Source organism: Coturnix japonica, chromosome 28 (genome assembly GCF_001577835.2).
Source record: "Coturnix japonica isolate 7356 chromosome 28, Coturnix japonica 2.1, whole genome shotgun sequence".
Taxonomy (NCBI): Eukaryota; Metazoa; Chordata; class Aves; order Galliformes; family Phasianidae; genus Coturnix; species Coturnix japonica.
The window spans coordinates 366,389-391,884 of record NC_029543.1 but is presented as its reverse complement, the minus strand read 5'-3'; the positions used below and the strand labels follow the sequence as shown (position 1 = coordinate 391,884).

General features: G+C 58.9%; 5 protein-coding genes across 9 annotated transcripts; 2 read left to right on the top strand and 3 right to left on the bottom strand.

Annotated features, from left to right (window-relative positions):
- Positions 1 to 1,059: 1,059 nt before the first annotated feature.
- Positions 1,060 to 11,577, bottom strand: LOC107325529 (excitatory amino acid transporter 5-like). Of its 4 annotated transcripts, none has more exons than XM_032440939.1 (11): positions 11,092 to 11,577; positions 10,278 to 10,357; positions 9,844 to 10,056; positions 9,683 to 9,725; positions 8,879 to 9,101; positions 8,478 to 8,577; positions 8,098 to 8,331; positions 7,577 to 7,771; positions 7,195 to 7,329; positions 6,960 to 7,059; positions 1,060 to 6,872 (listed from the first exon to the last, which is right to left on the bottom strand). In XM_032440939.1, the coding sequence occupies exons 1-11, from the start codon at positions 11,266 to 11,268 to the stop codon at positions 6,714 to 6,716; spliced, it is 1,659 nt and encodes a 552-aa protein (XP_032296830.1). In that variant the 5' UTR covers positions 11,269 to 11,577; the 3' UTR covers positions 1,060 to 6,713. The 4 variants fall into 4 exon arrangements, with proteins under 4 accessions (XP_032296830.1, XP_032296829.1, XP_015741970.1 ...); XM_015886484.2 differs by having other exon boundaries at positions 6,714 to 6,851; XM_032440938.1 differs by having other exon boundaries at positions 10,278 to 11,206.
- A 121-nt stretch (positions 11,578 to 11,698) lies between these two features.
- On the bottom strand, positions 11,699 to 15,489 carry PRAM1 (PML-RARA regulated adaptor molecule 1). Its single transcript, XM_015886486.2, has 10 exons — positions 15,248 to 15,489; positions 13,661 to 14,321; positions 13,478 to 13,523; positions 13,209 to 13,321; positions 12,963 to 13,017; positions 12,779 to 12,872; positions 12,425 to 12,587; positions 12,270 to 12,303; positions 12,024 to 12,058; positions 11,699 to 11,861 (listed from the first exon to the last, which is right to left on the bottom strand). The coding sequence occupies exons 1-10, from the start codon at positions 15,248 to 15,250 to the stop codon at positions 11,857 to 11,859; spliced, it is 1,209 nt and encodes a 402-aa protein (XP_015741972.1). The 5' UTR covers positions 15,251 to 15,489; the 3' UTR covers positions 11,699 to 11,856.
- Positions 15,490 to 16,036: 547 nt separating this feature from the next.
- POLE4 (DNA polymerase epsilon 4, accessory subunit) lies at positions 16,037 to 17,642 on the top strand. Of its 2 annotated transcripts, none has more exons than XM_032440940.1 (4): positions 16,037 to 16,247; positions 16,435 to 16,468; positions 16,576 to 16,617; positions 17,077 to 17,642. In XM_032440940.1, the coding sequence occupies exons 1-4, from the start codon at positions 16,065 to 16,067 to the stop codon at positions 17,088 to 17,090; spliced, it is 273 nt and encodes a 90-aa protein (XP_032296831.1). In that variant the 5' UTR covers positions 16,037 to 16,064; the 3' UTR covers positions 17,091 to 17,642. The 2 variants fall into 2 exon arrangements, with proteins under 2 accessions (XP_032296831.1, XP_015742270.1); XM_015886784.2 differs by having other exon boundaries at positions 16,048 to 16,247; positions 16,384 to 16,468.
- Positions 17,643 to 19,762: 2,120 nt separating this feature from the next.
- On the top strand, positions 19,763 to 22,477 carry LOC107325334 (bone morphogenetic protein 2-like). Its single transcript, XM_015886070.2, has 5 exons — positions 19,763 to 20,650; positions 20,739 to 20,875; positions 21,054 to 21,176; positions 21,446 to 21,644; positions 21,848 to 22,477. The coding sequence occupies exons 1-5, from the start codon at positions 20,308 to 20,310 to the stop codon at positions 22,231 to 22,233; spliced, it is 1,188 nt and encodes a 395-aa protein (XP_015741556.1). The 5' UTR covers positions 19,763 to 20,307; the 3' UTR covers positions 22,234 to 22,477.
- A 253-nt stretch (positions 22,478 to 22,730) lies between these two features.
- LOC107325575 (potassium voltage-gated channel subfamily V member 2-like) lies at positions 22,731 to 25,131 on the bottom strand. The gene is made up of 2 exons (XM_015886587.2): positions 23,422 to 25,131; positions 22,731 to 23,070 (listed from the first exon to the last, which is right to left on the bottom strand). The coding sequence occupies exons 1-2, from the start codon at positions 24,667 to 24,669 to the stop codon at positions 22,798 to 22,800; spliced, it is 1,521 nt and encodes a 506-aa protein (XP_015742073.1). The 5' UTR covers positions 24,670 to 25,131; the 3' UTR covers positions 22,731 to 22,797.
- Between the last annotated feature and the right edge of the window lie 365 nt (positions 25,132 to 25,496).

The window sequence follows — 25,496 nt, the reverse complement described above, 5'->3', positions numbered from 1 at the left end:
CAGATGTTTCTGTGCTTATCATCCATTTATCACTTCAACGGAACCTTTTCTGGTGCACAAGAAAAGGTTTTGAAGCGCTGTTGGGATTTCTCCCATGTTACAGCTGTGTGGTGTAGGGCAGCCTTCCTACCAAGTCCCATCACCTCTTGGCCTCCCTTCTTCCCTGTTCCACTGGGGTGAACCTGAAGTGGGTCCCAGTTTCCTCTGGTTCTCTCTTGTTTCGTTAAGATTTTTGTAACCTAATGGCAGCTGCTGCTTTATCACTGGATCTTGTGAAAGATCCGCACTTCCCAAATCCGACTCTGCATCCATAACCATGACAGACGTGTTGCTCTTCAAACCACTGGTTGCTCAACAACAGCCCCGTTCTCTTTAACTTTTCTTGGTGGCTTTTTGGCACCGCTGTCATTTAACTGCTTCCTGATTTCCCCCTTTCCTATTTTTTACTAAATAAGAAGGAAATTCGGGGTGTTGTTTCAGTAGTGCTGTGGAAGTTTCTCCTAAGAGACAGAGATCCCGACTCCTTTGGTAGCTGCTCTGGGAACTGATGCTGGGCAGTTCAGCTGAGCAAAGTGTTGCCTCTTGAGTCAGGAAAGGAGGAGAAAAGCGTCCCAGTAAAATACCAAGAGCTGACGTGGAAGAAGCACTCGCTCTGTTGGCTGTGCTGTTCTCACAGTCAGTGTTTGGCTTTAGCAGCTGAACTCAAGGATTTATTAAGCATATGTATTCGTGATACAGAAGAACTGGGTTCAATAGATCATCCAGGAGGTGTTTTATGGGGTGTCAGGACCCTGAACATGGAACTTTCTCCTTCTCTTACTCAACATCCTTCCATTTCTCTGCTGTTTTCCAACACCTGCTGTGCTTGGCAGCCTGTGGGCTGGGGTTGGCTGTGCTGCTTGGGGCTGCCCCGGCCCTGCAGGGTGGGCCGCATCCTTCGGGGACTGCAGGGTTTCACTCTAAAATGAGACATTGCTGAGCACAGAGCAACACGAGGGTGGTTCAGGGCCGCCCTTAAACCGCTCTGAAGTTGTTCTGGATTTGAGCTGCATTGTGCAGAACTTAACAAACCAACCGACCCACCAAAATACAGCGTTTGTTAGGCTGTAAAAAAAAAAAAAAAAGAAAAAAAAAGAAAAAAAAGAAAAAAAAAACAAAGAGGTTTTCTCAGAGTTTCCTTGCAGGCTTTATTCAGGCTGGTCTTTTCTGATCTGCTGGTTTATTAATGAGCTTTTATTCCCACCCAGTACCTGACACTTGCTTTCCAGATCCCCTGTAGGAACAGGGTGCAGCCCCTGCACAGACGTCCTGTTGGCACAGAAAATACAGAGCAGGGAGCTGCGGTGCTGCTGTGTGCTTTGTACGAGCTGGTAAGGCCCCTTCAGGTGAACAAATGGCACCATCAGAGGGCTCTGACCAGGGGCAGAATCCAGACGGCGTAATGCTCTGCTTTGTTTTCTGCTGGTTCCATTTTGGACTGTCTGTGTGCTCAGGTGCTGAGTTTTTGTCCTTTGAGCTGTGCTGCTTTTCTGCAGTATCTGTGTTGTGCTCTGCCATGTTGAGGGAGGGGAGCTGAGCCCCCCCTGCTGCCCCCGGCCCCTTCCTGTGCTGGGGAGGGGGTCTGTCTGTAGGGCAGAAGGAGCAGGAGCTGTTGTAGCTCTGTGTCCCCCTGGTGCTGGTGTCCATAGAACCTCTGTGTTGCCATTGCACGGAGCCTGGTGAAGGCAGCGCGGTGGGCGAGCTGTGCAGCTGCTGGCTGGGAGTGCTGCCGTGCTGGCAGAGGCGCAGTGTGTTGTACTCACATTTGTACACAGCAGCTACAAGTAGGAAGGCCTACACTGAGAGCAGGAGGGGTCTGCAGCTGCCAGGGAGGTGAGTGAGCAGCTGGAGAGCTGGTGCAGGTCTTGGATGCTAAGGTTGGGAAGCGAGTGATCCCCAAGGTCCTTCAATAGTTGTTCTCGTGTTCTTTTATCTTCATGTTTGGGGTAAGGTCAATGAAACAAAGATTCCTCACATATTTCAGGGCAGATTTCTTTCTCCCGGTGTATTCTAAACTGGAATAACTGAAGCTGTTTTCTTTGGCGTAGTTTTATTGTTTCGTATGTGCTTAAGAAACAAAAAGCCAACCTTTAGGAACGTCCCCTGGTGAGCTCCTCCACCCGGACAGCAGCTGGGTGGCAGAACAAACCACTTAGTGCAGCCAGGTCCTCGGGCAGCAAAACCCTCTGAGCACAGGGAGGACTCGGGGGGTTTTCCTTCTATTTCACATACTGCTTTCTGTGAGGTGCTGCCGGTGTCCAGGGCTCAGCTGCTGGAGTCACATACAGAGCTTTGTGCTATGGATGTGTTTGTCCCAGTGCAGGGTGCTGTGCTGGGGGGATGGGGCTCATTGCACCGAAATGTGGGGAAGGGACCAAACTGACACCTGGCATAGGAAAACACTGCTCCCTTTGTGCTCCCCCCGTGGTTTTATCACCCTGCGTGCTTTAATGTCACGTCTTTCTGTGCCCTCTGCCATAGCTCAGCACTGAGCACCATGCGGCTGCTTACAACAACCCGCAGCTTAGCTCTCGTCTGACGCGGTTTTTGCACCCACTTCATTTTCTACTTTGAAAAGAAAGCGGTGGAGGTGAACAGCAAAGCTGAGCACGGCCTTCATGGCCTTCCTGCTCCCGGTGCAGCCCCAGCTGCTTTGCCCTGGGGTGGAATCCCCCCTGCAGGGGGTGGGAGAGGGGCTGCCAGTGGAACCTTGAGGGATGGGTGCTGTGCCCGCAGCCCTCGTTCTCCTGTTCCCTATTTCCAAGGGGTTGGGGCGGCCTGTCGGCGGTGCGACCCGCTGTTCTCAATTGGAAGAACTCGGGGCAAACCTCGACCTGCCGCACAGATGACGCTGTTCTCCGCTCCTGGGTTTGGTTTCCCTTTTCCTCTGTAACCTTTTGTTGGTGAATGGATCTGTTTGTGGGACAGAAGGCTTTGCCGATTGTTTTCCGTTCTGTACAGTACCCGGTTAAACATTTTGTATATTCGGCGTGTTTTTAAGTTATTGGTTTGTTTTATATCAAATAATTTATTTTTCAGGTACCGTTTTCATTTACGCTTTGTTTTTACATGGGTTTATTTTAAATAAAGTATGACACTGCTTTCCAAACGTCTGAACCGAATGCAATCCCATTGTGTTATTTTGAGAGCACGCATGTGAAAAATCCCCATCTTAGAGCTGCAGGAATGGGCCCGTTCTGCCCTTCCTTCCATCCAGGTGCTCCAGAGCTGCTTTGTAAAGCTGGGATTCCCATATTGAAGCAGCTGGAAGGTGGGTTGAACACAGCGCCGCTCATTGGGGACCCTGTGGGCGCAGCGTTGTTTTCTTGTGGCATTGGCAAAATGAAAGGAAGCGAAGCCTTGGTCCCTCACCCTTCTTTTCATATAAAACTGAATTGAATACGAACAGGATCTTTTTTGTTGTTATTTTTTTGCCCGACCCATTCCTTGCTGGTTTTGCTCCCTGCTGGTTTATGCCACATCTGTCGGGTTCCTCCAGGGGCTGTGCTGGAGGCCGGGAATGGCAGAACGGCATCAAGCTTTTACTGAGTGATTCCTCCGTGGTTCTTTTCCTGCAGGGATGGGGGCTGCTTTGTGCACTTTGGAGTTCTGGTGGACTTTGCAGGGTAACGTGAGCTGTGTTTGCAATTGTGGGCGCGTTGGGTTCGCTCTGCTAAAGCTTCTGTTGTGCGTAACAGGATGAGAGCGAGGGGATGAAAGGAGGGCACAGGGCCGGCTTCTTACCTTGCAGGAGTTGTTCTCTTGGTCTCAGGGCGTTTATCCAGCTTCATTAAATGACTGAATGAAATAACAACTGAAGAAGAGCATCAGCACCAAACCAGCCCCAGCTGCAGCCCATCGCTCAGAGGTTTGGGGTTGGTCGGTCGGTATTTTTCATAACCTTCAGAGGGAAAACCCTGGGTTTTGGTGCTGCCCCATCCCCCAGGTCGGGCAGGGCCTGGTTGCAATGGCCTGGGAAGGGTTGGCCCAGTTGGGATGTGCCAGGCACTCACAAAGCTGTGCTGCCAGGCTGGAGGGGCTGCTGCCATCCTGCCCAGAGCTGGAGGTGCCCGAGGCCGGGGGGATCCCTGAGCTGGTGGGGTTGGAACTGAACGGCCCCTCCCCTCCCTTCCACCCCAGCCGTCCTGCAGAAGGCGAATTGCTGCCAGGGCAGCTCAGAGCAGAGCTTTGCAGAGCTGCATTCCCAGTTCTTGCTGCTATGGGGATGGCCCGGTCTCCCGGTGCTTACCAGGCCAGTTAACCCTCAGGTGGAGAAAACTGGGCGTGGAGGTTCCCTTCTCATTGCTGCTCTGCTCCTTAAACTATCTTTGTTTTCCTTTTATCCCCCATTTGAGTTGTACCTCTGTTACATAATGCAGTCGATGTTATTTTGTCCGGGTTGATGGCCTTCTCTCTGCAGAGCTGCAGCCGGAGCGTTCCTCGTGCCCATCCAGGAGCAGACAGAGCTTCACCGACTCACATAAAGGGAGCCGTGGCTCCTCGTGCGTCTGAGTAACCAGCAGACCTCCGACCATCCTTTAACCCAACTTCTGTTTGAATGTGTTGGAACAGATCCTGCTCCCAAGCTCAGCCCAGTTCATGCTGCAGAGACCCCAACAGAGAGCAGAGCAGAGCAGGTTTGGCTTGGGAGCAGCGTGGGGTCGGTGCGAGCAGTGCTGGGCTGCGGCTCATGTGCCATGGGAGGAGGCTGTGCTCACCCTCACAGCCCTCAGCGTGGTACTGCAGTTCACGTTGGCTCTGGTAAGTCAGTCCCCGTGCTTCGCTGGAAGCAAACAGGTTTGATCTTGGCCCAATGTCTGTCCTTCAAAATCTGAGCTCTTGTTGAGCTGTAGAGTCGTGAGGACGTTTTGTAGCAGCAGTGCAATGATGTGACAAGCAGGAGGCAGAGCTTTAAGATCTCAGAATAGCTCCAGACGCCTCCATCTCGTGCATCATCTGGTGGCACACAGCAGCTCTGCTCTTCAGGGAGCGACTCCCGTTTTCTTCTCCCTGGGATCAGGATGCTGTCTGTCATCTCTCTGAGAACTGGCAATGAGGAAATGATGCCTGCTGCTTTTTGGGCCAGCTTTTCTGTTTTATTCCCTGTTATTACAGTATTTCCTGGGCCTTAATGCTCTCATCCTTTCTTACTGCAGGAATGGAAGGAGGAAGGCAGCTCAGCTTCCTGACGGTCTGTGAGTGACAGAAATTGGCCCCGCTCCCCATCCCTGGATTCTGGGCTGGACACCCAGATGCTGCTGGTGGGGAAGGGACATTGGGTCCAAGTTCAGCTCTTGGTGTCCGTGTAATGAGTACTGGGCTTGTCAGAGCAGCTCTGCTGTCCCCTCTGATCTCCCAGTTCCTCTGAGTGCGTTCTGGTCTGTGGGGAAGGAACAACGTGAAGCTGATTTGTTTAAGGCCGTGTCCAAGGAAGGAAGAGAAAGGATTTTCTTGCAGGTACCAGAGGAGGAAGATGGGGTGATGCCCAAGGAGAAGCTCCTTGCAGCAGCTGCCACTTCCTGCTGTTGGTGCTCGTAACTGTGTAAAAGCTTAATGGCTCATTAAAACACCACGTTGTCATACAGCTTTATTTTTATCATTGTTTTTGTAAGGACAGTGAGAAGATTCATAGCAGTTCCCATCCTACTAAAAACCCCAAAGTGTTCAAGTGTTGTAGGCTCCAATAAGAGGATGTGGGGAGCCGGTGTGTGGCTGGGAGGTTGGCTGGGGGCCGGTTGGCCACAAAAGCTGCAGGGGGTGAGGGGTGATGGTGCTGCAGGTTGACACTGGGAGAACGCGGCGTGTTTTGCAAAAGCAGAGGTGATAAATAAGTGCACAGAGCCGGCCAGCCCCGTGTTTTCTTTCCCATCTGCCCTGATGTCAGGGTGACCCACGTTCTTAAATAAGCAGCACATCCATCTATCCAAACTGCTGCTTTCAGGAGTGAATGGCTGTGTACTGAGAGCAGGGCAGGACCCGTCTGCCTTTCCCTCTTCCCTTCTTTCCATTTCCTTATTTCATTTCCCTGTAGAGCTTATCTCTGATCTCTGATGTGGTGGCATTGCTAGAGGTAAATGCATCCAGCACTACATAACGTGTATGAAAGGCTTTTGTGGAGAAGGCTGCCCCTGGCAGCTGTTTTAAGGCTTTCATTGGGATGGGAATTTGAACTTAGGAGCTCAGCTGCGATGGGGTAATGCTGGTTCAGCATCCTGTTCTGCTCAGCTTTGGCTTTGGGCTCTGGGCAAAAGAAACACTTTGGTTTTTGGATGAGAACCTAAAAGATATGCATGTATATGTATATATTAATATGTAATACATAATATGTATGTATTAGCATATATAAAAAGGTTTAAAAATAACTATTAACACCTTATGGCATGCAGCAGATAGAGGCTGCTGCCGTAAGATGACAGCTTCAGTTCCACCTCTGCTGCTCTCTGCTGTCACCTCTTTGCTTTTCCCCAATCCCAAGCAGCCTCATGGAAGGGAGCAGGGCTGTGCCATGACCCCAGCTGCTGTAGGCAGGGCAGCCAGTCCGGTCCTGTCCTCAGCTCCAACAGCAGGGTAGAAAGGATAGAGCGGGGTTTGCTGCCCCGGGTAAGGCCTTTGTCTCACGGAGCAGCCGTAGGTGGCATTGGGAATGGTTAGCACTGAGGGGGGAGTGCTGCCACCTACACCTGGCAGATGTTGTAGTGCACTCCCATCTGCTCAAACAGAGTGTCCTCGAGCAGATGGATCACGTTGTCTTTGGGATGCAGAAGTGGGGGCTCCGCAGAAGGAAACTTGTCTGTGTCGCTCACTGTGTCTTGCTGTGAGTAAAGATAAAAATGCTGGTTTGGATTTTTAACCAACCAAGTTCTTTGTGGCTGCGTGGCCTCAGGGTGCCCCGTGCACCCAGAATAACCACCCGGACGCACCTCTGGGGGCTTTGGGGCAAAGTCTTTCTTGCAGACGTGCTGGATGATGCCAGCAGCCAGCGCGTCCCCGAGGACGTTGGTCATGGTCCGAAATCGGTCCCTGCAGGAGAGAAGTGCTGGGGCTGCAGCCTGTGGACCCATAAGGCATCACAGCACTGGGGATGCAGCCCTGCTGTCCCTGCTGCTGGGATGGCTGTGAGAGAACACAGAGGGGTGCGGAGCAGAAAGGACTTACAGGGCCCAGTCCACTGCAACAATGAGTGTGATGTCGGCTGTGGGCAGCCCCACCGAGGTCAGCACGATGACCATCGTGACGAGTCCCGACTGGGGGATCCCGGCCGCCCCGATGCTCGCTGCAGTTGCTGTTATGCTGAGGAGAGAAGGCTGCAGGGTTAGTGTCCTCAGCAGGTGCTGTGGAAGAGCAGGGTGAGCTCCAGAAGGTTCCAGCACTGCGGATGGCTCATCATGGGCACATCCACTGGTGGAGAGCAGGATGGGATGCATAGAGCAGGATGGGATGCATAGAGCAGGATGGGATGCATAGAGCAGGATGGGATGCATAGAGCAGGATGGGATGCAGTGCCCGCACCTCCCTGCCCGCTGCTGCTCACACGTACCTTATGGTCACGATCTGCCCCAAATCCAGGTCGTACTCATTGACCTGGGCGATGAAGATGGCAGCGACGGCCTCGTACAGCGCCGTGCCGTCCATGTTGATGGTGGCACCGACAGGAAGGACGAAGCGTGCCACGCGCCGGTCAATGCCGTTGTTTTCCAGGAGACACTTAAGGGTGATGGGCAACGTCGCAGAGCTGCAGAGCAAGGAGCATCAAGTCATCATTTGCCACAGCATCACCAGGGCTGCCTTTGAATTACTGAGAGTGAAAGCCCTGGAGAAATGTAAGCACTAATGTTGTACAGGTTGCTGTGCCAACAGGAGCCATGTGCATCTCCTCAGCTTACAGCACCTGCAGGACACACGGAGCACACGCTGTTGGCCAAGCAATGTTTTATCTTTCTTGATGTTTGTGGTGCATCTCTTCTGCCACGCAGCCAGCCCTGTCTGCCTCCACGTCCCCCACAAGTGACCTGCCCCCTGTTCCAGCTGCACCCACTTATTTCAGCCAAGTTTTCATACCTGGAAGATGTAGCCAAGGCAATCAGCAAAGCTTGCAGTATCCCCTTAATGAAAGCATAGGGGTTTTTCTTGGTGATGAGTACAAAGAGCAGCGGTAAGAGCACGAGTCCATGGATGGCCAGCCCCGACACCACGGTGATGGCGTACAGCCCCAGCTTCTGGCCTGTAACCGATGGATCTTCCATCTCCAGGATCTTCCCAGCAATGAGAAACACGATGCCGAAAGGAAAGTACCTACCAGGGACAGGGGTGAGTGTTTGAGAGCACTGAGCACTGCAGCAGCCATGGCAGCATTTGGTGCAGCTGTGCTGGACTCAGTCCATTGCTCACTACAGATACGTGGCATCGGCACCAACGGAACCGGTGACGACCCGACTCACCAAACAGCCATGGAGACGATTTTCATCACGGCCTCGTTCAGACACTGGCACACGTTGACCAGCGGCGCTCCTCGCTCGCCCATCTTCCCCAGGAGCAGCCCTACAGCCCAACACACAGACCTGTGCTACTGGGCAGTACCCGATGTGCAGCACCACGTGCCCTTGGGCTGTGGATGGAGGAATCTGCACAGGGATGGACTGGCTTTTTGCTGACAGCTCCGCTGCTGCCCCCGGTGCTGCCCTCACCTCGCTGCCCCCACCCCAGGTCCTTGGATTGGCTCTCGGGTTCCTGATACGCTGAGCTCAAGCTCCTCGCCCTCACCTCTCCCCATAATCCGCCCCACGCTGATCCCATCGCCTCCTACTCTTCCCCCCACTCCCTCCTCCCCTCCTGCAGGTACCGATGGTCGCGGAGAAGATGACGATCCCAAGGACGTTCATCTCGTTGCTGGTCCCTGGCAGGGTCCTGTAGGTCATTTCAGGAGATGGTGTGAGCTCCAGAAACATGGGACGGTGGATTTCAGGGTTTTCCTCATCCGGTGCAAAGTAAATAAAACTGAGGGATTTCCCTGGGATTGCTGGGAATCGTGGAGACTTCACCACTGGGACAATGACAGTTCGATACTGGGATGGAAGCAAAGCAGAAGTTACTGTCCCGTGGGCAGCGAGCTCCAGGTGGGCAGGGAAACAGCAGCTGGGATTTGGGGTGGATCCCGGTGTGGGATGAGATAAGAAAACGTCATGGTCCCTACAGAGGGGCCCCTCCAGCCCCATCCTGGCACCCCACAGTCTCCCCGTGCCATGAGTTCACTGTTCTCCCTGCACCCTGCCCGTCTCTGCCCCGTCTCCTTCAGCCCAAACCTCATCACTCTCATCCTCCTGCCCACACCCCTCTGCCCTGCTCCGACCTCACTGGGACTGGGATGGGGTTGGGACAGGTTAGGACAGGTTAGGGACAGCGATGGGATGGTTGGAACAGGGATGGGATGGGAATTGGATGGGGGGGGGGGGTGGACCAGGAATGGGCTGAGTCTGGGATTGGAGGTGGAACTGGGAATGGGAATGGGGCTGGGAATAGGAATGGGAAAGGGGCTGGGGTTAGGACTGGGACTGCAGCTAGGGCTGGGAAGCCAGCACACCACAGCAGGGCCCAACTGCAGTGTTGCAGAGCAGGGAGGCCAGGCTGCCAGGGGCTGGTTGCTCACCTGCTGGAAGGAAGCTTCCACCAAGTTGGAAGGGAACATGTTCCTGGAAGAGAGCAGCAGTGTGGGGGTCAAAGCTGCAGCTTGTGGGGCAAGAGGTGTGTGGCAGCATCCCCGGGAAGTGCCCCACAGCCCCTACGCTGCTCCCAGACCCCACAACACACCTGATGAGATCCAGCAGCGCGTCGGCAGAGCTGAGCACCACCTTCCCTGCTGAGTAATCCTCCTTCTGAGCCGCCACGCCAGGGTGGATGCTGACTACCAGGATGATCCCGATGGTCACCGCCATGAACGTGGTCCAAAGGTAATAGGTGATGGTGATCACCCCCATCTTCCCACAGGCCTTGGGCTCCATGGTTGCCAGCCCAGACATCAGGCTGTGCCAGGAAACACCAGGAAACACTCAGCACCCGCTCCCAAACTGATGGAGTCAGCGCTGGGGATCCTGATTGGACCCCCCCCATGTGCTGCAGGTGTAAGAGGGAAAGAACCCCAACCAAACCAGCTCTGCTCCCACCAGCCCAGGGCCTGGCACCCACACCCAGGCAGCCACATGTCCTGTCTCATGGTCCTTTAGATGCAGAAGGTGGTATCTCACCTGGAGGTGATCAGCGGCAGGATCAGCATCTTCAGCATCCTCATGAGCAGCTCTCCAGGAAAGGAGAAGTACTGCTTCTCCTGCAGGGAGCAGAGCGTTGGGAGGGGTGGGAGTGGGGAGGGGTGCACTGGTTGTGGGTGAAAGGCTCCAACTGGGCAGATTTGCCCAGATCCATCCATCCACCCATCCATCCCTCCATCCCTCCATCCTCCACCCAACCTTCCCCAGTGCCACGTGGATTTGTTGGACTCCCTGGGGCGGGGGCAGCGGGATGCTGCCTCTCTCATGGCCACGTGCATTGGGGTGCAGTGGGATTACACCCCGCTTCGGTTAAGTCAGATCATCCTCGCTGCGGGCAGTAATGCTGCGGGGTGTAATTGAAGTGACAAATGCCAAATCCTCGCAGGTTACGCGGGGCTGAGCGTCCCACAGATCAGCGCTGAGTTAAAACCGCTGTGATTTTAATGGCTCATTGGGAACAGGAGGGGACCCCCGGGAACCCGGTGTGTTTTGTGCCGGGACTCGCCTGGATGCCGAGCACGAGCAGTGGAGGAGCTGCGGGATTCCGGCACTGCTGCCCTGTACCGTGGGGCGGCCCCGAGCAGGGAGCAGCGCCCAGCGCAGCGCTCAGGGCAGCGGCTGCCTCCCCCCACCCACCCCCTGCAGCCCCGCGGGGTCCCGGCGGAGGGACGCGGGATTTGGGGCCAAAATACGAAGAAAACACGCCCGTGAGATGCGGTTCTCCCCGGCAGAACATCCCGCGCTCTCCGGGCCGATCCTTCCTGCGCTCCCCTCGCTCCCAGCCCGTCCTTACCAGCTCCGTCAGCTCCAGCGCCCGCAGCAGGAAGCCCAGGAGGCAGCCGGTGCCCACGGACAACATGGACAAGGTCAGGAGCCCGTTCCTGCGCCAGAAGGTTCGGAGCTGCGCCCCGAGCTGCGCGGAGCCCATGGACAACGAGCCCAGCAGCGCCGCGCGGGCGCGCTCCCACATGGCCCCGCTCAGCAGCGGCTCCGCACCCCGCGCATCGCAGCCCTCGCTGTGCCAGCCCCTAATCCAGCCCCAGAGCTGCCTCGGGAGCCCTTCCCGTAATGGAAAGTGACGTCCTGCGCTGCTTAATCTGGGCTCGGCAGTGGGTGAGCGCGGGGGGGGGGTTAACCCTTCCCTGCTGCCCGCACCCCGCGGGGCCGCGTCCACATGGAGCGCGGATGGAGCGAGGATGGAGCGAGGATGGAACGAGGATGGAGCGAGGATGGAGCGAGGATGGAGCGAGGATGGAGTGAGGATGGAGTGAGGATGGAGTGAGGATGGAGTGGGGATGGAGCTCCGTTCCCAGCCCCGAAGGATCCGTTCCCGGACCCGGAGGCGTCATTCAGGCACTGAATCCATCCCCGTCCCAAAGAACCCAACCAAACACCACAGAGACCAGACAAATCAGCGCCACGTTTCACACCAATCAAACAAAGCGCCGCGGGCTCCATCTGAACCACCCTCCCAAACCTCTGCGCTGCAGGACCGGCCCTCGCAGCCCCTCCAGCATCGGAGCTTCAGCCCTCAGGGTCCGGTGGTGCTTCGGGTCGGTCACTCTGCCGGTGGGAACGTTGACCCATCAGCACCGCAGTGATGCAGCCGCTCCCATTTGGGCTGCACAGCGCTCAGCGGGGCTCCGTGGGGGACTCGAGGGACGTGGGGGGCTCTGCTGCTCTGCTTGGGGCACGTGGGACCGGCAGGGCTTTACTCACACCTACCGCACAGATCAACATCATCGTAGATGTCCGTGTCCCTGTGGGGGAAAAGCTGTGAGTGCTCCAGGACCCCGCAGCCCCCACCGCGACGGGGCAGCCCTGCCCCATCTCTGCCCCATCTCTGCCCCTTGTGCCCCCCCGGGCAGCTCCTCCGCAGAGCTGGGACACCAGGTTGTCCTCAGAAGGGGCCACATCTCCCTGCGGCCGCTGTTGGTGCCGGGAGGAAGGGCTGGGGAAGGAGATACTCACAGATGCAGCATCGCAGCGCGGGGCACGTAACCGTCTGCAATAGAGTGGGGAGAAGCATTGGGGGGGGGGGAGGCTGGGAGGGAGCAGAGCAGCTCCAGGGATGGAGCTGGGATCCCTCAGGAGCGATGCTTTGTGTGGGGCAGCGGCCGACTTACATCTCCGCTGGCTGTTCCTGCAGAGAATCTGCTCCTTGTTGGTGAACTGAATGACATCGAGGATCTCACCCCGTCTGAGCGGGAGGTTCTTACCCCCTCCCCTCTTCTCCGTCGTTGCGGGGTCGACCATCATCCGGGTCAGGACGGTGATGTTCCCTTCGAACTGAGACACGAGCAGAGTTTGGCTGCCTGAGCTCCAACTGCCTCCTCTATGGGGCAGCACGGCGCTGAGGGCTCGGTCTGCCCTGGGGGAGCCTCGATGGGGCGGCCGGCTGGGCACCAGCTGCTCTTGGAGCACGCAGCCCCTCTGCACAGCGAGGGGGAGCTGGGAAGGAAAAGCTCCTGGCTGCTCACCTTGAATTTCTTCTGAAACTCCCGGTCTGCTTTCTCTTCCTTCTTGCATTCCTTGAGTGTCATTGGCTTTGCCTTCCAGGAGCTCTGAGCTCCTCTGCAGAGACGTTGTGAGTGCTGGGAAGGTTTGGCTCCTCCCGCTGCCCCCCTGGTGCCCTGGCCCAGAGGTTCTCACCCCCCTCATTACCTTTGTGCAGCAACCAGCAGCGCGACCGTGCTGGGGGCCTGAGCAGCACCTCCCCCTGTAAAACCAAGCATGGAGAGGGCTACGCAGGGTGGTGGGGGCTGAGAGCATCACTTCCCATGGCCTCCAGGGTGCCCACACACCCTGAGTGCATCTGCACCCCTTAGACAAGCAGGGCTGGTGTCACAGGCCCCACCGGGCAGTGGGGGCACCTCGTCCCCCCCGCCCCACACCCCCCTTTGCCCCCACCTCCTCTGGGCTGCAGATGCGTTGGCGGCCGGAATGTGGGGGGCGGCGGGAAGCTTCGGTCTCTCCCGAGCAGCTCAACGCTCTCAACGTCATCGTAGATCTCCTCCCCACCGCTGGGATGGAGCAGAGCACCGTCAGGGAGCCCAGGATGGAGTGTGCACCGCCGGGGGAGCATCACGGGGGTCCCGGCCCACCCCCCACCATCCCACTTCATGCTTTTCCCACTCGGTCAGAGACCCCCGAAATAAAAGTCCCTCCCCGGTACTGACCCTGCTGCGCTCTGAGCGTCCCGCGGTGGGAGCTGCGTTGTGTGACCTGGGGGCAGAGGGAGCAACCACAGGTTGCACTGGTCCAGCGAGGGACCAGAAGGCAGCCGGGTGTGCGGCCCCCCATCCCCACCCTGTACCCATCCCCATCCCCACCCTGTACCCATCCCCATCCCCACCCCGTACCCAGCACAGCGCTCCGTGGCCCCGCAGCGGCCCGGCCGGGCTCCCCGTGGGGTGCAGCCCGATGGAACTTCTTCAGATCCACCCCCGGAGGCCGCCGTGGCTTTGCCGGCCTCGCTCCCAGCAGCGCAGCGTGAGGCAGCGGCTTCCTGCGCGGGGGGTGCCCCGAGCCCCGGATTCCACCGGCAGCGGCTGCGCCCGCGGCGGGGAGCGACGGAGCGGCCGCGTCATTGAGCGGCGGCCATTTGTGCGGGGGTTGGTTCCTCGGGGGGGGGCGGGAGGCGGCTCCGAGCCCCTTGTTGTCCGCGTCCCGTCCTCCCGGTTTGGCAGCCGGGGGGTGGGAGGCGGCGCTCGGAGCGATGCCCTTCTTCAGCCGCTCCATCCACTCCGGGCTCTGGGGGGCGGGCGTCGGACGGGAGCCGGGACCCTCGATGTGAGCTTTGCCGCGGGGCGCAGCGGTTCTGCTGAGGCCCATCGTCCCGGCGAGGGGGGACGAGGGGGGCGGTTCGCCCTTGGAGCCCGACGCGGGCGCCCGTCCCGTCACCGTCGCGAGGAAAACTGCGGGGGGACCCCGCGCCCGCCCGGTCGCTGCGGGAGGTTTCACGCCGTCCTTCAGCTTCGCTCGCAGGTGTCGCCCCGCCGCCTCTTTACCGTCCGGGTGCTCCTGCGGGACCGAGGGAAGCTCCGGTTCAGCCGTTACGGAGGAAAACTGAGCCCGTGCCCCGCGGGGAACGCGACCGCTGAGCCCCGACGGCGCTGCCGGAACACGCTGCGCTGAGGGCAAAAAAAAACCCAAACCAACAACAGAAGAAAAGAGGCCGAGAGGCGGCGGATCTGCCCCAATTCTGTGACCGGAGCGTTTCCTGCCGCTCACCCCGCGATGGGGGCACGGAACTGGGGCGCGCGGCCGCAGCGCGGGGCTGTGCCACGATCCCGGCTCGGATCCGCGCAGGGCGAGCTGCGCTTCTCCCCTCCGGCTCCTCTCCCCACCCAACCTCTCCCTCTCCCCCTTACCCCCCCCCCCCATCGCGTCTCTCTCTCTTTAGTTCTCCTCCTCCCGGGATTTCGGTTCGTTTTGCTCTTGCATCACTTTGTTTTCTTTCACAACAGAACGGCCGGAGCGCAGAGAATCCAGCGCGACATTTTCAGCCGCGGGATCTCAAATGTGGGGCATTAAATAATGTGAAATTGGTGTTAAAAAGGGGCAGGTGCCCCCTGGTCCCGGGGCAGAACCCACGGGGGCTCAGCAGCGCACGTTGCCCACGTTCTGCACGGACGGCAGCGAAAAAACGGTGGAAAATGGGATTTGTGCTCGGAGGGCACCGAGGGCTCCAGCTGGGACCCGTCCCGGTGTTTGTGGCCGCTCCGTGAGCCGGGACGCGGAGCTGCCCGCGATGGCGCCGTCGGGGCAACGGCGCCGCTGTCACTGCGACCTGAGCAGCGTCTGGCACCGCGATGCTTTGTCCTGTCTGAGCCCACCCGGTGCTGACCCATCCCGGGAGCTGCTCGGGGGGCTCCGGAGCTGCCACTGCCCCCAGCCCGGTGCGGCTGTGACGATGTGCGGGTGCGGGTCGGACCATTCGCGCTCACCATTTCCCATCCACGGACGCGTCCTATGGGCTCTCCTCCCTCCTGAGAACCGTGCGGGCCGTCCGAGCCGAAGGAGCCGAAGGAGCCGAAGGAGTTGAAGGAGCTGAAGGGGCTGAAGGGGCTGCAGGAGCTGCAGGAGCTGCAGGAGCTCAGCCCGCCCGGCACTGAAAGCAGAAGCTGTTTCCTAACGTTGTGTTGGTGCGGGGCTGCGCGCAACGCCAGGAAGCGGCTGCGGCCTGAATGTGAGAGTGGGGGGGGGGGGAGGAGATGCTGCTGCCCCGTCCAGGAACCGACGTGGGCTCAGGGAGCGACCCCGGGCCGCAGCATCGGCACAGGAGGGATCGGGCCGGGGGGGAACGGGCTGAGCGGAGCCCCGTCCGTGTCCGTGGGTGATGGGGGGTTATGGGGACTGCGGGGCTGCGTTTGGGGCACAGGGGGGCGGAGAGCCGAATTTGGGGCACAGAGCGGAAGTTTGGGGCACAGCGGGGCCGGAGGGCGGGATGTGGGGCACAGAGCGGGTGGGGGGCGAGTTCGGGGGCGGCGGGAGGACGGAGAACCCGGCCGGGGATGCGGGAGGGGCCCGGTCCCGTGCGGGGCGCCCGGCTCCGCGGCACAGACAGACACAGCGCCCCCCAGCGGCACAGACAGACACAGCGCCCCCCAGCGGCACAGACAGACACAGCGCCCCCCAGCGGCACAGAGACACAGCGCCCCCCAGCGGCACAGAGACACAGCGCCCCCCAGCGGCACACAGCGATGACAGCCGGCGCTCCGCTCCGCCCCGCAGGCAGCACTCACTGCGCATGCGCGTTGCGGGATGGCGGCGGCGGCGGGGCCGGAGGCGGCGGCGGAAGATGCGGGAGGAGCGGGACCGGGAGCGGGACCCGGAGCGGCGCGTGGTGCCAGGCTGCCGCTGTCACGGGTGAAGGCGCTGGTGAAGGCGGACCCGGACGTCAGCCTGGCCAGCCACGAGGCCGTGTTCGTGCTGGCGCGGGCCGCGGTGAGCGGCGGGGGCGGGCGGGGCAACGCGGGGCAGTGCGGGGTAATGCGGGGCAGCCTCCGGTCCGTGCCGTTCTGTCCCGGTCTGTCCCGTTCCGTCCCGTTCCGTCCGTGTGACGCTCGTGCTCGCCCCGCAGGAGCTGTTCGTGGAGAACATCGCTAAGGACGCGTTTGTGTTCGCCCAGCAGGGGAAGAGGAAAACGCTGCAGAGGAAGGACCTGGGTACGGGGCGGAACCGGGGGGGGGGGTCCGAAGAGAAGAGAAACGTCCCAGCTCTTCCCGGTTGGCCCTTCTGTCTGTGTCGGCACTGAGCCCTTTTCCCTTTGCAGATAACGCCATTGAGGCTGTTGATGAGTTCGCTTTTCTGGAGGGTGAGTTTCGGTTTCCCCCATTAGTCCATAATCCCTTTCAAAGCAGCCCCGCATCCTCCTATATCCCTCCTATATCCCTCCTATATCCCTCCTATATCCTTCCTGTATCCCTCCTGCAGCCCCATGGTCTCACTATCTGGGTCTGTATCTGGGCCTTCCAGCCCCACACCCCACTTATAGCCCCCCCTATAACCCTACAGCCTCCTATAGCCCCCCCCACTGCTCCCTGTAGCCACATATTCCTCTATATCCCTGGTACAGCCCCCCATAGCCCCATGCCCCCCTGTTTCCCCCCCATACTCCCTTTATCTGGGCCTTTTAGCCCCACATCCCCATATAGCCCCCTCCATAGACCCACAGCTCCCTATAAACCCGAGTTCCAGCTGTTCTTGTAGCTGTGTTTCATTTTCCTTTCTGGTCCCTGAGGCTGCTTTGCTTCATCGTTGTTTTTGTTTCCAGGCACTTTGGACTGAGCTGCTCAGCAATGGGGTTCTGTGCAGATGGGTCGGCCGGCACCGGCTGCACTTCCCAGCAGTGGGACACCAATGTGGGCAGCCGCGGTGCTTTGTGTAACGACTGAGTGTCTGTAAGATCTTTGTTGAAAGCTTTTGTTGTAAGTATTTTGTAGGACTCTGACCTCCTTGTTCTGCTGCTGCTCCCCAGCCCTGCCCCCCCCCCAGGCACCATGGAGCAGAGCTGAGCTCCCGAGGCAGCTCCCTGTTGGTTTATCCCACCTGCTGGTCTGTAGATACATTATTGAAGTGGATGTTTTGGTCTCTGTGTGTTTTGTTGGGTTCCTTTTTGGCCAGTGCAATTAAAGGCGGAGCTGTTTTGAGTGGCTGTTCTGAGTGATGCTGCTCTGTGCTGCTCTGCTGTTCCTGTGGCACAGATGCAGTTTGGAAGGGATGCTCCGCTCCAGGCACACAGATGAGCTGCAGAGAGGCTCGTGTTGCTGTTAGGGCTGCATGGCTCCATCAAGTTCTGCGATGGTCACAGCTGGACAGTAATAAATCCCTGCTTTTGAAGGCGTTGCCTGCCGTGTTTCACTGCTCTTCTCCTTTGCTCTCATTGCTGAACCTGGCCCTTCTCCTGTGCGTGGATCTGCTGGGCTGTGCTGCAGCCCTCCCTGCCCTTGCCAAAGCACAGCGTGTGGCCCATGAGCTGTCCTGCTTTGGGCAGAGCTGCACGGTGCCTTCCTTGCCAGCAGGTTCCTTTTGCTGCCCTCGGGGCTGATTCAGGCCCATTGAGCACAGGGCCCATAGGGGTGCCTGGTTTTGTGTCTGATCTCTCCCTGCTGTGCTTTGCTGGGCAGCATCGCCTGCTCACAGCAGGTCAATCAGGGTTTGTCTTTGGGCTGAGCCCACGAGCAGAGGCTCAGGGATGCTGTGGGGTGTCCTGACAGGACAAAATGGGTCCCTTTGTTCACCGTGGGTCTGTGGCCTTTGGGAGCAGCTCTGGATTCAGTTACACATGCAGCTGTAAAGTGTTGGCCACTAAAGTGGTGCCAAAGTCACTTAGAGATGAGAACTGCAGCCTCAGTTGTCCCAGACAGAGCAAAACCTGCTGGGCTGAAGCAGAGCGGGGCCCTTCGGTGCTGCACTGAGTCAGAGGGAATGGAATGGCTGGTGGCATCCACCCCATGGGGGTCTGCAGGGACACACGGGCAGCCTCAAGTGCTCATTTCCAGGGCTGGGAGAATCCGTGCACCCCACAGGTGTGACAGGAAGGTGCAGTTGTCCCCGGGGTGGCTGATGGTGCCTCATTGGGTGATAACGGCCCAGCTGGGAAATGCCGACTGACCCCCCCCCCCTTCAGCTGGGTTTCCCTTTGCCCCAGGGCCACTTTCCTCCTGCATTTCTGCTGTCCAAGATGAATGTTTGCTGCTGGCACAGGAGGAGGGGGGCTCTGGGGGAGGCTGTTACCATTCTCTGCCTGCACATTGCTTGGAAACCAGCATGAGTTGGTCACAGCATGGAGAGCTGTGGGATGAAGGAGCAATACCTGCCCACAGCAGCCTGGGCTGTGCTGCTCTTGGGGGGGTCTGCCCTTTATTGCCCCTCAGCCATGAGGGATCGTGATTAAAACATCCCCCATTCCAGCAGTCCGGGGCTCTCATAAGGAGTCACCATCCGTACTTGAAAGCAGCCGACAGCCTTCAATGGGGATGGGGGATTCTTTCCAAAGCCAAGTGAGGGAGCTGAGAGGGGTTTATTTGGGAAACAGTTGTGGTGGTTGGATGCTGCATCCCCAAAACCTCCTTGGTTGGGTCTGCCTGCCCTGGGCTGTGTATTGGGGCCGTCCCCCGGGGTGTCCCCAGCGTGGTGCTGAGGGGGATCTTCGTGCCTTTGTGTTGCAAATCTGTGCAGGAAATTGAGGTGGGAAGGAGCTGGGGCCGCTGCTCCTCGGGGGATCCCGCCTGCTTAGGTAAGCACAGCTGCCGGCTGCCCCAGCCCACCGCCCTGCAGTGATGCCCTGCAGCTCCTGGGCTGATTCTGGGGGTAACAGCTGAGCGGATTCAGGGCAGCACCCTCTGCTTTGGCTGCATCCATCCCTGCAGTGGAGTGGGCTGCAGAATAACCCGATGGAGCTGCCGGTGCCATCCCCTGCCCGCAGTGCCATCGGAGCCCGTGGGGTGGGATGGGGACAGGAGAGGGATGCTCTGCTGGTTGGTTCAGGCCGGGAGGGGGCAGATCAACCCCCAAAGGCAGAAATCCCAGCTCTGCGTGGGCACTTTGAGCTCCACTGGGAGGAAGGGACAGACCCTTGGGTGAGGAAGGCAGAGCTGGGCACAGGGGATGGGGGACATCCAGCCCTGTACAGAAGTGGGCAGGGGTGGCCGTCCAGCAGTGCGGCGGGGGGGGGTTCATCAGGTGGGGCCACTGTGAGACCCCTGCCAGACTGTCTGTGCTGTATGTAAATGGCAGAAGGTGGCTTTTATCAATGAGAGCCGCTGGTTTCAATGAGAGCAGCACTCGTTGGAAATGAACCCTCTGCAAAATGCTTGGCAGCTTGTAAGGTAAACATTGCAGGCAATTGGCAGCTCTGCCCCAACGTCCCGGGATGCTGCCCTGCACGTGTGGTGTCTGGCAGCTGCTCTGTGCACAGCATGGGCAGAATGTGGGCAGGAGGGGAATGGGGGGGTGGGCACCTCGGGGCTGTGTGGGGAGCAGCCCTGGTCCTATGGGATGCTGGCGGGCAGGGAAGGGGAAGGAAAGGATGTGAAGAGTTTCCTCTGCCAATTAACCCCAGCCTGTGGTCACCTCTCTGTGTATTCTGGATAATTAATGGCCCTTTCACCATTGGAATGTGGGGTTGGGGTAGAGGACAGATGGCAGCTGGCCGTGCAGCTCGGGGTGCACTGTGTGGATGTGCACAAGCAAGAGGTGGGCTCTGATCCCAGCACAGAGACCCTACAGCCACGAACTGCATGGGAACAGGAGGGGATGCGGCCCGGTCCAGCCTGGCTGCGGTTGTTCCTGTTGGTCCCATTAGTGCTGTCATTAAAATCCAGTTAATCTCCTATGCAAAGCAAAGGCAGTCAGGGCAGCCTTGCAGAGGGGCACAGCTGGACCCTTGTCCTTGTCCCCCAGCCCTCCCCTCCCGTTGTGTACTGGGGCTAATTGGTGCAGGGTGCCCGTCTTTGCACCTTGTTAGCATGGCTATTAGCTCTCTTTACCCTCCTGATTGCCCATGTGCATATTTGACTCCAATCCATCTTTCCAGCCAGTTATAAATGCTGGGCTGGGGTTGCAGAGGGGAGTCTGGCTGGGGCTGGGACACAGAGCCATGCTGGGCGCTGTGCTGCTGCTGCTGGCCTTGGCACGGCCGGCGTCCCCGGAGAGCCGCAGGGCTGAGGCTCTCAAGAAGCTGCTGGAAGTGTTTGGCATGGAGGACCCCCCGCCGCCCCCAGCCCACGTCAAACAGCCGCCGCAGTACATGGTGGATCTGTTCAACGCGGTGGCCAACGCCGACGGCGTCACCAAAAACCCCGACGTCCTGGAGGGCAACACGGTCCGCAGCTTCCTGGATAGAAGTAAGGGGGGGGGTCCCTGCGGTGCTGGGGATGGGGGCTGTGGGATGGGGCCGTTTGGTCTCACTTCCCAACCTGTCCCTCCCTGCAGCTCACAGCGAGAAGATGCGGTTCCTCTTTGTGCTCTCCAGCGTGGCCAAGAACGAGAAGATCCTGACGGCGGAGCTGCACCTCTTCCGTCTGTGGCCGAGAGCCACTGAGGGGCCCAGGAGGCACCACTTCTGTCAGGTGAGCCCCAAAAGACCAGGTGAGGGGGTTGGGGTGCGGATGGGGGCAGGGATGTGCCCAGCTGTGCCCAGCAGTGAAGTGCCGCTGCTTTCTCCCTGTATCCATCCTTCCCCCCCCCCCATATCCTCTTCCTCCCCCCAGGCCATGGCTGCTCACCGCCCTTTGCCTCCATCCCCAGGTCAGCGTGTACCAAATCCTGGACAAGACTGAGCCGGACTCCCCCGAAGGACAGAAGCTGCTGGCATCCAGGCTGCTCTCACTGCAGGGCTCGGGCTGGGAGGTCTTTGCCATCACGCAGGCTGTGAGTGCCCCCACAGTGTGTATATGGATGGCACGGAGGGAAGAAATGGCCTTTTTGCACCTGAGAACCTTTTTAACCCATTTCACTCCATTCTGGGCCAGTGGTGCCTGCCTGAGGTCGGGGCGTGCAGCCTGTAGGGAGGGGTGGGGGTGGGTGGGTGCCCCATTGCGGTGCTGCTGCTGTCCGATCGCCCACCCTGCCACGTCCTGGGCACATGGGGACACAGCTGCAGCTCCAACCCTGTGGTGACTCTATGTTTGCTTCCGCAGGTTCGGGATTGGACCCAGGATGAGAGCAGCAACCGAGGTTTGCTGGTGACGGTCCATGGTCTGGGTGGGAGCCCACTCGAGGCCCCCACCGTGCAGTTTGCATCCAGCGGGGACCACCATGAGAGCAAGAAGCCCATGCTGGTCCTGTTCACAGATGATGGGCGCCGAGGAGCATCCCTGCCCATGGCCGGAGTGCCAGGTGGGTGCAGCACAGATGGGGCCGTGCCCAGGTCCCTGCCTGAAGGCTCCAGCTCAGAGCTGAGCCCGTGCTGATGACCACCGTGGGGCTGCAGAGCTGTCACCTCCCAGTATCTGCAGTGACTGCACAAGGGGTGGCTCCGCTCTCTGCCCTTCCTCTCAGGCTCATGCTCTCACTAACAGAACGGTTCTTATCTCTGGCAGCCTCCCAGCCTCGGGATTTCCCTGCCAAGCTGACCGGCCCACGCAGCGCTCGCTCTGTGGACCGACTGCAGCCCTGCCAGAGGCACCCCCTGTCCGTGGACTTCGAGGAGATCGGCTGGTCGGGGTGGATCATCTCACCCCGGGGTTACAACGCCTACCACTGCCGGGGCTCCTGCCCCTTCCCCCTGGGTGAGAACATGCGGCCGACCAACCACGCCACTGTGCAGTCCATCATCAACGCCCTGAAGCTGAGCGAGGGCGTCAGCAGCCCCTGCTGTGTGCCCGACAAGCTCCACTCCATCAACCTGCTCTACTTCGACGACGATGAGAACGTGGTCCTCAAGCAGTACGACGATATGGTGGCTGGGAGCTGCGGCTGCCACTGATGCAGAGACCTCCCCCCCCCTCCATTGCAGAGCAGCTCTGCTGAGGGTGACCCTGTTGGTGCTGGGAAGGCTCAGGGTTGGACTCAGGGCTGATTCTGTGCAGGTTTCCCTGCCTGCAGTGACTGTACCATATGTATATAGTGAGAGCACTAATATATGGCCGAAATCGGTGTCCTGTAAATGCCTGTACATTGCTGTGCTTTGTAAAATGAACTCAGAGGAACTATTAAACGTGCTGTTCTCAGTGGGGTTCCCTCTGTGATGATGCTGCCTGTGGGGTGGGCACTGGGGGGGGTGCAGGCAGTGGGTGCTGCTGCCCTGGCCATGCTCTCCAAACAGCACAAGGGGTGACTGAGTGCTCCCATATGTGTGCTGTGCTTTGAGGGAACAGCAAAGAGCCCAACGGACACAGCAGTGTGCAGGAGCTGCTGAACAGGGGCAGCGTTTATCATCCTGCTGTCATGATGCTGCTCTGCGCCAATGACCCGAGACAGAGCACGGTTTGAGGCTGCTTTATTAAACCCTGCTCCCCAGCTCAGCTCCCCACATACCCGGTGCTGGGGCTCAGTGGTGGCCGTGGGGATCGGAGCGGCAGCACTCCGACAGCCGCCGCAGGACGCGCTGCTTCAGACGGAGCCGCCGGGAGAGCTTCAGTGAGAGGCTGCTCTCATTCTCGTGTGCCTTCAGCTTGGCATAGTAGTCCGAAAACTTGTTGTAGAGGATGGAGATGGGCATGCCATTGAGGATGATGCCAAAGGAGATGCAGCCGAACGCCACAATCCGGCCCAGCACTGTGTCAGGCACTGTGTCCCCATAGCCCACAGTGGAGAGGCTGACCTGGAGGGGGGAATCATAGAATGGCCTGGGTTGCAAAGGGTCACAATAATCATTGAGTTTCAGCACCCTGTGCTGTCAGCAGCATCACCAACCAGCAGCCCAGGCTGCCCAGAGCCACATCCAGCCTGGCCTTGAATGCCATCACCCACCCACGCTGCAGCTCCAGTACGGGGCGATGCACCGACACAGCAGAGCCATGCAGCACAGAGCTGGGGCAGGAGATGGGGTTTGAGAGTGGGTTTGCTTGGGAAAAGGAGCAGGTGGAGGTGGAAGCAGGGAAGGGCTGACAGCCTCAGCTCGGCTCCTCGCTGCCTCCACCCCATCCCACAGCCGCACTGCAGCCCTCCTTACCGCTGCCCACCACCACGCGTAGGGGATGCTGGTGAAGTTGGTGCCCGGCACGTCGTGCTCCACTGAGTGCATGAGAGCGGAGAAGGTGAAGACGCCCATGGCGATGAAGAGGAAGAGGCAGCAGACCTGCTGGTAGCACTGCCTCATGGTGAAGCCGAAGGCGCGGAGCCCTGTGGAGTGCCGGGCCAGCTTGAGGATGCGGAAGATCCGCATGAGCTTGATGAGTTTGAGCACTTTGCCCAGCTTGCTCACGTTCTCCACTTTGTGCAGCTCCTCGTGGTACAGCGTCTCTCCCTCATCCAGGTTTTCAAAGAGGATCTGGATGTAGAAGGGCAGGATGGCCACCAGGTCGATGGCGTTGAGCGCTGCCCGCAGGAAGTTCTTGAAGCTGGAGGAGGAGATGAGCCGCATCAGGTACTCGGAGGTGAAGAAGATGGCACAGATCATCTCCATCTGCTCCATCCACTTCTTCCCTGTCTTATGCTTCATCTCCTCCACCGTGCTCAGCGTCATGCCCACGATGGAGATGAGCACAAAGAAGCTGGACATGACGGCGATGATCTTGGCCGGGACGGAGGAATACGGGTTCTCAATGAGGTTCCAGATCGCCCTGCGGAACCTCCCCAAACATTTGCCCTCAAACTGCTCTGCCGAGTCCGTGGGCTCCAGCTCCGCCTCCAGCTCCTTCTGGATCTTCAGGTACTCGCTGAGCTCGTCCTGCTTCTCCTCGAACAGGATCCGGCAGCAGCGCTGGGAGTACTTCAGGTGGATCCCCCAGTACTCGATTTCCTCCACGAAGTTACTGGGGCACATCTCGTCCATGATCCACAGCACCCCGCTGCGGTAGAAGTGGAAGATGTAGTGGAAGATGGAAGGGTCTCTGTCGAAGAAGTATTCGTTCTTCTGCACCGAGTAGTCGTCGCAGAGCTTCAGCTTCTTCGTGGGGTCGGTGCAGGTGGCCAACTTCCCCAGCCTGGTGACGGGGTACCGGGCCACCACCCTGCAGGCGATGTGGAACAACTTGCCACCCACATTAAGATTGAGGAAGTACTTGTTCCTTCGAACGGGGACCTTGCTGTCCTCCTGGCTCCGGTCTGCCACGTTCTGCATGGAGCTCCATTGCTTCACCAGGCTCTCCTGTGCAAATGGGATGTGCAGCTCCTCTTCCTCTGGTGTGCAGCAGCCCCGCCGTGCCCCAGCCCTCAGGCTGGCAGACAGACTCGCTCGCCGCCTCCCCGGCTGCCCCATCGCACCCAGCTATGGGATGTGGGGCGGCAGCTGCTGCTCCATGCTGGGCTGCCCCACACACCGGCTGCTGGGACGATGCCCCGAGCTGCTGCTCTGGCTGTGGTGGCACCTGCTGGGCTCCCAAAGCCGATTGCTGAGCAGATTGCACTGCAGGAGCTGCAGGAGCTGAGTGTCTGCTCCTTAAGACACTAATGAGATTGGAGCAGTAACCCTTTATATAAGGAACTAATTCCAGCCCTGAACTTTTCCCTCACTCTGTTTTTATTAGCTGTGTGTGCTTGGTGCACCTCACAGCATTCCCAGCAGGACACCCCTGCTGTTGCAGCCAAGAGGTTGGTACCAGCTTTGTACGCCTACAGCAGGGGCAGCTCTTGGCCCCAGTTGCTCCTTAAGCACGTGAGCACAAATGCAGCTGCCCCAGCCCTGCCATCACCCAGAGAAGGGCAGCACTCAGCACCTCCCAGCCCATCCCTCAGAAGCCCACGGCAGCACAGCACAAAGCTGCCATGAGGCTCAAAAGCAGCTCCAGTCCACAACAATCAAAGCCACTGAGCCCAGGGATCAGAACAACAGAAACATTTCTGGCACGGAACAGAGGAAGGGAAATGGCTGTCACAGATGCACTCCAAGTCTTTGAGACCCATAACCACGGCCTTGCTTTCAAGCCCGAAGCACTCAGGGGTCAGTAAGCAAAGCCTGCAGTGGGAAGAAGCAGCCTGAGTTCACACTCCAGCCTCACTGCTGCCCGCAGAGCCCAGCAGAGCAGGACAGCACGGGTCAGCTCAGCAGCTCAAGCTAAGAGGATGATCCAGGACAGGCTGCTGACA

What these genes read in the sequence shown, in the direction of transcription:
- LOC107325334 (XM_015886070.2), top strand. Translation starts at nt 20,308, where the DNA reads ATGTGCATATTTGACTCCAATCCATCTTTCCAGCCAGTTATAAATGCT. An exon ending in CCGCAGCTTCCTGGATAGAA is followed by an intron (nt 20,651 to 20,738) that starts GTAAGGGGGGGG and finishes CCCTCCCTGCAG; the next exon opens with CTCACAGCGAGAAGATGCGG. An exon ending in GGAGGCACCACTTCTGTCAG is followed by an intron (nt 20,876 to 21,053) that starts GTGAGCCCCAAA and finishes CTCCATCCCCAG; the next exon opens with GTCAGCGTGTACCAAATCCT.
- LOC107325575 (XM_015886587.2), bottom strand. Translation starts at nt 24,669, where the DNA reads ATGGGGCAGCCGGGGAGGCGGCGAGCGAGTCTGTCTGCCAGCCTGAGG. An exon ending in ACGCGTGGTGGTGGGCAGCG is followed by an intron (nt 23,071 to 23,421) that starts GTAAGGAGGGCT and finishes TCCCCCCTCCAG; the next exon opens with GTCAGCCTCTCCACTGTGGG.
- PRAM1 (XM_015886486.2), bottom strand. An exon ending in GCATCTGCAGCCCAGAGGAG is followed by an intron (nt 13,018 to 13,208) that starts GTGGGGGCAAAG and finishes TTGGTTTTACAG; the next exon opens with GGGGAGGTGCTGCTCAGGCC. An exon ending in AGTTTCAGAAGAAATTCAAG is followed by an intron (nt 12,588 to 12,778) that starts GTGAGCAGCCAG and finishes CTCGTGTCTCAG; the next exon opens with TTCGAAGGGAACATCACCGT.
- LOC107325529 (XM_032440938.1), bottom strand. Translation starts at nt 10,576, where the DNA reads ATGCACGTGGCCATGAGAGAGGCAGCATCCCGCTGCCCCCGCCCCAGG. An exon ending in ATCGTCTCCATGGCTGTTTG is followed by an intron (nt 8,332 to 8,477) that starts GTGAGTCGGGTC and finishes TGTCCCTGGTAG; the next exon opens with GTACTTTCCTTTCGGCATCG. An exon ending in GTTGCAGTGGACTGGGCCCT is followed by an intron (nt 7,060 to 7,194) that starts GTAAGTCCTTTC and finishes TCTCTCCTGCAG; the next exon opens with GGACCGATTTCGGACCATGA.
- POLE4 (XM_015886784.2), top strand. Translation starts at nt 16,065, where the DNA reads ATGGCGGCGGCGGCGGGGCCGGAGGCGGCGGCGGAAGATGCGGGAGGA. An exon ending in TCGTGCTGGCGCGGGCCGCG is followed by an intron (nt 16,248 to 16,383) that starts GTGAGCGGCGGG and finishes CTCGCCCCGCAG; the next exon opens with GAGCTGTTCGTGGAGAACAT. An exon ending in GCTGCAGAGGAAGGACCTGG is followed by an intron (nt 16,469 to 16,575) that starts GTACGGGGCGGA and finishes TTCCCTTTGCAG; the next exon opens with ATAACGCCATTGAGGCTGTT.